General features: G+C 53.1%; 1 protein-coding gene across 1 annotated transcript; it reads right to left on the bottom strand.

Moving 5' to 3' along the window:
* Positions 1-6973: 6973 nt before the first annotated feature.
* On the bottom strand, positions 6974-9713 carry LOC119311679 (glycosyltransferase BC10-like). The gene is made up of 2 exons (XM_037587352.1): positions 7859-9713; positions 6974-7330 (listed from the first exon to the last, which is right to left on the bottom strand). The coding sequence occupies exon 1, from the start codon at positions 8976-8978 to the stop codon at positions 7908-7910; it is 1071 nt and encodes a 356-aa protein (XP_037443249.1). The 5' UTR covers positions 8979-9713; the 3' UTR covers positions 6974-7330; positions 7859-7907.
* Between the last annotated feature and the right edge of the window lie 50 nt (positions 9714-9763).

The raw sequence follows: 9763 nt of genomic DNA, 5'->3' as shown, positions 1-9763 counted from the left end.
ATATATACCCCTCCACCCACTCTTCATTCATGGAGAGAGCCATCAGAATAAACCTACACTTCCACTACTCATTTTCTGAGAGAGAACCACCTACTCATGTGTTGAGGCCAAGATATTCCAATCCTACCATATGAATCTTGATCTCTAGCCTTCCCCAAGTTGCTTTCCACTCAAATCATCTTTCCACCATAGCCAAATCTGAGAGAGAGAGAGAGAGAGGGAGAGTTGCGTGTTGGGGAGACTATCATTTGAAGCACAAGATCAAGGAGTTCATCAACAACACACCATCTATTACCTTTTGGAGAGTGGTGTCTCCTAGATTGGTTAGGTGTCACTTGGGAGCCTCCGTCAAAATTGTGGAGTTGAACCAAGGAGTTTGTAAGGGCAAGGAGATTGCCTACTTCGTGAAGATCTACCCTAGCTAGTGAGGCAAGTTCTTCGTGGGCGATGGCCATGATGGGATAGACAAGGTTGCTTATTCATGGACCCTTCGTGGGTGGAGCCCTCCGTGGACTCGCGCAACCGTTACCCTTCGTGGGTTGAAGTCTCCATCAACGTGGATGTATGATAGCACCACCTATCATGACCATGCCAAAAATCTCCGTGTCTCCAATTACGTTTGCACACTCCAATCCCATCCCTTTACTTTCTTGCAAGTTGCATGCTTTACTTTCCGCTGCTCATATACTCTTTGCATGCTTGCTTGAATTGTAATGTGTATGCTTGAAATTGTGTTAAACTACCACCTCAACTTGAAAAACTTAAGAACTGCCAACTTTGTTTGTTGAGGGTCTAATCCCCCCCCCCCCTCTAGACACCTCTTCTCGATCCTTTCATGCTGCGAGAGAGAGGTCCACGAACTCGTCGAGACTGCATCCAGACGAAAACCGTCGAGTCAGCACATCCTCGTTACCACTACAAGCAGCAGCCGATGCACTCGACCCGAGGCCTCTTCCTCGGCTTCCTCCTCGGTCCGCAAAGCAGATCCCACTAACCACCAACACGTAGCAAGAATGCTGCAACAGATCGACACCCTTCGGCAACCCCGGCCACACAAGCAACATGATAGCGTAGGGACATTGCCATCCTCGCCACGAAGAGGCAGTTGGCGCATCAATATATTTTTTCGCGAATACGCAAGGTGCGTATCTTTTCATTGATAGAAGAAGAGTACAAGCATGAGATTACAACACTTACAAGGCCATGTACGCACTAGGCATGGTGTACAAGCATGGGAGTAGATTAGAATAGGGGGTATGCTCAGCCCCAATACTAAACATGAAACTAAGCGTCGGGGATGATGTTTTGTAACCCAATGGCGCCCTTGTCCTAGAAGCACGCCTCGTCCTTGATGGTATCGGAGGTGAGGGTGATCGATGGCCTTGCTCCGTCAAAGATGCATGCATTGGGGTGCTTCCAGAGCCACCATGCTGTCAGGATGATTAGGGAGGACAGACCCTTACGCATGGAGGCTAGCGCGTGGTCTAGGGAGGAGCTCCACCATGTATAAAATGGCGTGTCGAGGTTGGGAGGCTGATCGTCGCACGAGCCCATCTGAGGATCTCATGCCACACCTGGCGAGAGAAAGAGCAGCCTGCGAGGAGGTGATGCATGGTCTCCTCCTCGTGATCACATAGCACGCATGCATCCTCGTGAGGTAGGCCGCGACGTGCCAGACGCTCTGCGGTCCAGCAGCGGTCTTGCATGGCCAGCCATAAGAAGAACTTGACGCGGAGGGGTGACCAAGATCGCCACGTGAGACGCCAATGTGGGTTTTCACAAGCACCGATGAATAATGCCTTATAGCAGGAACTTGTCGTGTATGTGGCGGAAGAAGTCCAACGCCATCGGAGCACGTGGGCTCGGGGGGAGAGGTGGGTGTATCGCACTAGGCGCTAGATCTCGACATACTGCACCATGGCCGCCGGCCTGAGCGCGCCATGGATGTCCTGCACCCAAGAGCGCAGGTGTAGTCCGTCTCGCACGCTACGCTCCTTCTATAGGCGCCTCGGGACGAGTGTATAGACAAGCGGGGCGATCTCGGCCGCCGATCGACCGTCGATCCAGTGGTCGATCCAGAACCTGCAAGTGTCTCCTGCACCAAGTTGCCAAGTTGCGAAGGCTCTGGAAATTGTGCCATGTCTGCGTCGTGAGGTATGTGTAGGTGGCTCCAAGGGCGTTAGGCATCCGTACATTGGAGCCAAAGCCATCGAACACGGAGGGAGATGCCCGTCCGGTGGATATCTCGGATGCCAAGGCCACCAAGGGAGATGGGACGGCATACGCGCTGCCAGTTAACAAGGCACTGGCCATCATTGGCCTCATCTGATCCTACCCAAAGGAATCCTCGAATGATCCGGTTCACTTTCTTGATGGCAGTGTTGTTGAAGGCAATGGCGGTTAGGAAGTGCGTGGGGATGGCACAAAGGACATGGCGCATAAGATTTAGGAGATCTCCTTTGGATAGCATAGATGCCCGCCATGTGGAAAGCTTGCGCCCGAGCTTGTCAATGATAGGTTGCAAGCTCGCCGAGGAGGCCTTGCGGACGGCAAGGGAAAGCCCAAGGTAGGTGATAGGGAAGTGGGCAACGGGGCACTGCATCTTCGTGGCGATAGTACCGATGTGGTCGTCGGTGCATTGAATTGAAGTGGTTGAACACTTCTTGAAGTTCGTGTGCAGCCCGGATGCAAGGCCAAAGACATGTAGGAGCTTGCGCACGGTGGCAATGTCGTGGGTGTCCAGGTGGCAGAAGATGACCACATCGTCGGCGTAAAGGGATATGCTTGAAGCCGCATGACGAGTAGTCAAGCGGTGAAGGAGGTCGAGTTCCACCGCACGGAGCATCATGGAGTTCAGAACGTCGATGACCAGGGTGAAAAGCATGGGGGAGAGCGGGTCGCCTTGCCGAAGGCCGTGAGCGTGATCAATCGGTGGCCCCGGGTAGCCGTTGATGAGGACTCTCGTAGAGGCTGTGGATAGGAGCATGGAGATCCATTCACGCCAATGTGGTCCAAAGCCGAGATGCTGTAGTATCTGGAGTAGGAAAGGCCAAGATATGTTGTCGAAGGCCCGCGCGATATCCAATTTGAGCAGCATCTCGGCCGGCGCAGCAATCAGAGATCGCGACCTAAGCAGATCCCACCGCCGGGCTTTACCCGGTGGCGTGAGCCAACGACGTCGATGAGGGAGGAGGGAATGGGTGGTGGCGGCGACAAGAGTTAGCTTCTGCTCGAGCCGCTCCTGGTAGCGACACGGGCCGTTTTATCTAAAAGGTATTGCTACTTGTTGCAGGAAACATATGGATCAAAGAGTAACAACATGTGTGCTGTTCTAACATGGATCTCCCTTGTTAGTGAGTTATTGATCATCTGTTCACACCCAGACCATCCAGATCACCGATAAGACTGTGATAACGTCATGCCTGAATTGGCGAATTCGATACCAAGTAGTTGTATGTTCCAAAATCAATTGTGAAACTGACATGACAAACTACATCAACATGGTCACCGAGTAGGTGACTAATTCGCCGCAGCAACTCATGCTCCTGCAACATGTTGACTCGTAAAACAGTGCGAGACAACAACAACATTTTTTTTTTGAAACAGAGGCAAAAGCTTTGCCTTTTTCATTAATTAAGAAGAAGGTAGTTGCCCGGTTAACTGATGGAAAACCGGGCAAAAACCAATACATCGAGGGCCAAAACCCACAAGACTCAAAACCAACGGAGATATCACAGATGGCACACAACAACAAGCCATCTCGCGAAACCACAAGAGGACTACTCCCAAAATGACGGCCACCAGAGAAACAAACGCTTGCTGGCGACTAACATCCTGTAGGGTTGTCCCCCAAGGGGGCACTGATCCGCTGGTTGACCTTCTTGATCTCCTTCGCATTGACCAGGTGACACAAACCTTGGATGATTGGAGTCAGACCTGTGAGCAGCTCGGCGAAGTCATGCAAAGTGCCCTCGCTCTCAGTCGCCAAGGTGCATCCTTCAGCAACATCCCTCACTTCACCCACGGTAGAAATGGCTACACTACACTCAGTGGCCATGCTGCCCTCGACACCTTGGTCCCCATCTTTTGCCACCAACGGCGCCAATGCAGTCAACATCGAGCCATGAGCGTCAAAGCAGGGAAGTAGGGTCCCTACAAAGAGGCTGGGAACGACCCCTTGTCACCACTGGAGACCTCCGCCTGCTCCAATAAGCTGGTTGCACGGGCCACCAACAAGCTCAAAGGGTGAAGCGCCTTCGCCACCATGGATTGCAGCTCAATGGCAAAAGGTGCAAGCAAAGCGTCAGCGGACCTGGCCACAACGTCATAACCATCACAACCTTCACTAGGATCTTCAAAAGACATCACACACTCTGGAGGTTGGGCATTCGTTGCGGGGGCAACAACGGAAGCCCAAGAACGTCGGGATGAGGGAGGAGAAGGCGGAGCTAGGGAGGCACGCGCATTGCGGCGAGCTCTGGCGAAGGAAATGCGACGACGACGATAGTCTCTCTCACGGTGCCCAGAGCGCAGGCAGGTGAGGCATCGAATCGGGTCACGACAAGAGGAAGCCTTGTGGTCTGGAGCCAAGCAACGGAAACAACGGCCGTGAGTTCGACACCTGAAGTCAGCAGCTTGCACAGGCCTCGCACCACTCCTGGCCAAGACATCAGAAGGTTGGCTGCAGAGCTCATGGTCACGGTGACGCTTTCTCCCCACGAAGATCCAGGGACCATCCCCTAGCAGCATGTCCACGGTCTCTGCGGGATCGCAAGGAAGCGGCGCAGAATCACTTGGCGACACACGAGCAACACCACGACAGGAGCCCTCCTCACCAGCTGTGAGCGATTGCGGCGCCATCTCCTGGATGCAGACATTGTCAATGCCACGAGCTACCAGATCTGGAGACCAGGGATCCGCACCAACTTCGGGGCCTTCCGCGGTAGCTGGAGGCGGCTGTAGGGACAGGTCCTTGACAGCGTCTTCGCGGCGGCTGGAGGCGGCTGCAGGGTCGGGGCCTCACCCACGATGAAACCAGGCTGAAGCTGCGCATCGCGGGAGACAAATCCCGCCGACGGAGACATCGGGGCAAGCTCCCCATCCTCGACCTCATCACCATCGGTGGCGCACGAGGGAGCAGGCTGGTGCTTGCGCTCCACCACAAACTCGTCAGGCGCCAGGGGCATCGCGTGGATCGAGCCCACCGGCGAGAGTCAGATTCGCCAGGGCTGGGAGGAGCTGCAGGAGACCCGCGGAGCTCGGCGCCGGGGGCTTCAACTGTTGGCAGGAGACGGCGCCGGCAAGGGGAACCGAGACGGAGCGCAACGGCGCGGCTTCCATGGTAAGCAAGGGCGCGCGCCGGCGACCCCCATTCTCCGCTAAGCCGCGCCGGCGACCCCCATTCTCCGCTCTGAACCTGCCTGCGGGGGGCTTCAGGGGTGCGCGACAGGGGGCTTCGGCGGTGCATGACGGGGGACGCGCAGAGCAGAGAGGGTAGCCGACGGGGCCGGAGCGACCGCCGTCGGTGGGGGCTGGTGGGGTGGAGCGGGGTCGCGAGAGCTAGCCATTGCAGCCAACTCGTTCCCCATGTGCGATTCTAGACAACAACATTCAAGGCTCGTACGCCTGCAAGAGGCGCCACATTAGATTCAACAGGAAACAGGACACGATCTTCTTTCCTGCACGGACTGAAGCCGGTGCTGGTTCTGAGCATGGTGGTCATGCTTCCCCGGAATACATACCTGATGAAGAATCAACAAATCCTGCACAGGATGTCGTCAGAACAGGACAAGCCTGAGGTTGCTGCTGCTATCTCATCTGTCTTTTTCCAAAAATCCAAAAAAGCCTTTTCTATTTATCCATTTTAATTTCATCATTGAATAAAAACCCTTCTGGATTTTTCCATTGTGTTGAAAGAATTTTCAAAATTTAAGCGAGAATTTAATTAGAAAGAATTAGTTCCAACTCTTTCAAGTAGTGTGTCTATTGGGCAAAGCAAGATTTTATTGCTGCTGCTGGTTACTTTCCTCTTCCTGGGAGTTTGCCTATGGACCAGAGGCTAATCAGACTCTGAAGTCTGAACTGTCCATGCTTCCATTTTCCATGGAGATGGAACCGGGACAAGGCACCTTTTGATCGAGGAAACAAAAAAACAGGACATGAACTAGTTGGGAAAGCCGGTAAAGGGCAATTTAAAAGAGGCATCATCTTGGTCCAGGCACAAATGAATATTAGACAGAAAAAGACATCTCTCCAGTCCCCATCTTTTTCTATCTATATCAAAAAAAGCTAAGCTGGCAAGTGAGGGCAAAACAGAGATCAACTCAATTCAGTACTTTGGGATTAGACATATATTATTAGACAGAAAAGGACATGTCTACACACCCCAACTTCCCTTGGATGCATTGCATGTTCAACCATCCTACAAGACAATCTTAGTATCAACTTTTTAAGGTGCGTGCACTGCTACATATGTTCTTGTTTCTTGCAGAAAACTGAACATCAGAAAATCTGTGACCTGAAAGCACCCATGCACTTTCCAATACCATCGTTACTAACCATCTCTAACATATATAGCAATAACCATCTCTAACATATATAGCAACATAACAAACCTACATGGTTGCTATCTTTTTAAGATCTATCCCAAAACCAGCACAACAATCGGTTTGTGGTGTCGGAGTCTGGACAGATAAAGGGCAAACACTGTGCAATGGCAACAGCCCTTGGTAGGGCAGAAGCTCACCAAACAAAGCTTGTCCAGTCGATTCACAATATGGAAAGGAAGAATCTTTAAACCAACTGGCTGCATATTAGGGTTTAAGGGTGCTCGCATGAATTGTATTGTTAGTGCAGCTCTACTTTTCTTTTCACTTCACAAAATCCTTACAAAAAAGAATCCTAAAGCAAAAGTCAAATATGCCTTTCAGTTACTATTATCTATGTATTCAAAGTGTCAGGCTGGCGCAAGGAATGGAACAATGCTATGAACAAAACAACCCCAAAATATAGTATTCACAACAGGCGTGACATATTATACACATGCAATAAAAACTACAAAAGCTGCCACTGGATGTATTGACATGGTGCCTCTAAGTCCGTGTAATACATAGGATGATCATCCTAACTACTGATATGTTACTTGCCAAGAAGCGGTCGTGTTCAAACAGCATACTCACATAGAACAATCAGTTGCCATACCATACTCTCCGACCAGCACCGTCTATTTCCAGAAAATCTTTCAATCATGGAAGAGCAAGGATGGGAATTCCTCAAGAAAGATCTGTAGGGATAGATGGACTAGCTCGTGCCTGTTCATCGCATCACAACCCTGCAGGGGAAACAAGGAGCATTGCCCTAAAATTTCTTTGCTAACAGAACCCCAGAAGTGCAAATTCTGGAGAGTCATCAGTTAACATTAATGATCGTTTAAGTAGCAAATCAAATTACTTCAGTGCTCGAGTCTGACAATAATCCAGAGAGACAGTAATGCTTTCTGTAGCAATGTACATATACAAACTGCTAGAATAAGAGCAACAGATGTGTTCACTTCACTGAAAAAGCACTACATGCATTGATAGCAAAGTACCAAGTGAGGAAATACATTTCACATCTACTGTCCTACAAGAAGCTGAAATAGCAACATAATAAATATTTAAAAGTTCAAATTGATGATATAACGATTTAACGAAGCGTGCAACTTTATTATGTAAGTGTTAAAGCATACAGACTGCATAATTCCTAAAACTCCCGAATTTCATACTATGTACACTCCACTCAGAGACAACTCTCTCAATACAACACCTACACAGAAGATTAGTTCTTTCAACAGTGCAGCAGCAAGTGCGCATTTCCATACCTCATCATCTCAGTTTATCCGACACACCCAAATGTGAGGTGCTGCTGGCCTAGTCACGTAGGATGACCGAGTCCGCAATCTCCATCAGCGGCTCGAGGCACTCTGGGGCAAATTTCCGTGCAAACATGTATGAGTATTTCGCATTTGACTTCCTCAGCTCCCTGATCAAGTTCGCCGACACCTCCCCAGGGTGATACGTGTGTGGGTGGCCCTCGACTTGATCTGTCCAGTTCACCCTCGTGAGGCTATACTTGGTGCATCCAGCAGGGTCCTGCATATCCAGCAATGTGGGGAAGTAGTGCTCCTCTGGATAGCACGAGCAATTGCGCTCGACCAGACAAGGCAACTTAAACTTCTTCCAGAGACGCATGTCCCTCACAACCATGATGGCATGCCTCCTGGTCAGCACAAAGAACTGCGATCCAGCACGAAACTGGTCATACGGCACCTCTGGCAACATCACATTGTCACCGCGGGCATAGTACCTATCATGAAGGATGGAGGTGTTGTCCGTTATCTCTATGAAGCTGCGGTGGTGGCCGTGAGGGCCAGCATTGTCGGAGAGGAGTGTCTTGTACATGGTGGGGAACGGGTGCAGCGGGATGCAGGACTGAGACAGCAGCGCAAAGAACTGGTTGGACGGGTCGTCCAGGAGTGCGGTGGCGAGGAGGCGGCGGGCGGCAGAGATGAGCGTGGGGGAGGCACGCTGCGTGGCCTTGGCTGCGACGAAGCGGCCGCGGAAGGTGGGCGTTGGGGGCAGCTCTAGAACGGAGTATGGATCGGCATGGACATACAGGTTGAACAGCTGGCGGTGGCCATGGAAGTACTTCTCCCAAAGCGGCGAGAAGACGATGTCGGAGTTGGTGAGGAAGAGGAAGGCGACTTTGGGCGGAGGGCGGCGGTGGAAGAAGTAGGAGGTGGTGGCCGGCTTGGCGGAGGAAGAGGAGAGGATGGCGCGGCGGAAGAGGGCGAGGTCGTCGGACTCGTCGGCGTCCGGGATGGCGGGGAGCGTCTTGGGTGGGAGGAGGCGCGGCCCAAGGAGGAAGACGACCGGGATGGAGACGAGCAGGAGCAGGGCGAGCAGGAAGGGCGAGGCGTGCGTCGTCACCGGCGACGTCATCGCCGGCGACCGCAGGAGGGCGGGAGAATCGCGGAATGCGGGCGGCGGTGGGGATTGGATCTTGGTGGGAGAGGGGGGGAGAGAAAGAGCAGATTTTTAAAGAGGAAGGGATTGAGAGCGATTGGCAGACAGGGACAGTCCTGCGGAGGAATTGGGGAGGAGGACGGAAAAATGCCCCGCGAATTGGATCTTTCGATCCGGAGGCCCGGGCTGAAGCAGGACAAGAAGGCGAGGAGAACCGGGAGGGGGGCGGCGAGCACCGGCGCCGAGGATCAATCCGAGGAGCTGCCGGGCATGGCGTCCCTCCTCGGAATCAGACCAAATGGCGAGCGGCGCCGGGGCACCCACCGGGTCCGAATCCCGGCCGGAGCTCGTCCGTCTCCCTCCCTCCCTCGGCTGGGCTGGCTTCACCGCGAGATCCGGTAACCGCCGCGGGGTGGGGGGACAGAGGAGACCAGGAACGGCACCTCGTGGGCAGGGCCGGGCAGACAAGAAGAGCCAGGAACGGAGCAACCGACCGACCGACCGACCGACTGCCCCAACAACCAAAAGAATCAACGCGGCGCGGCCAGGCCGGGGACGGGAGAATGGCTGCGCGGCGGTCGGCGGCGGAGGGGGAGGGGAGCGGCGGCGGGCGAGGGAGGAATCGGGAGATTTTGGGGAGATCTTTGCTTGTGAGGCCGAGAAGAAGGAAGAGGTGGGGGGAAGGGGAAGATGGGGAGGAGTGATGCGTGCGCGTCGTGGCGGTGGGGTGGCCTGTTTATGTGTGTCGCTGTCGCGCGGGC

This window comes from Triticum dicoccoides, chromosome 5B (genome assembly GCF_002162155.2).
Source record: "Triticum dicoccoides isolate Atlit2015 ecotype Zavitan chromosome 5B, WEW_v2.0, whole genome shotgun sequence".
Classification (NCBI taxonomy): Eukaryota; Viridiplantae; Streptophyta; class Magnoliopsida; order Poales; family Poaceae; genus Triticum; species Triticum dicoccoides.
This window is presented reverse-complemented; position numbering and strand designations above follow the sequence as displayed.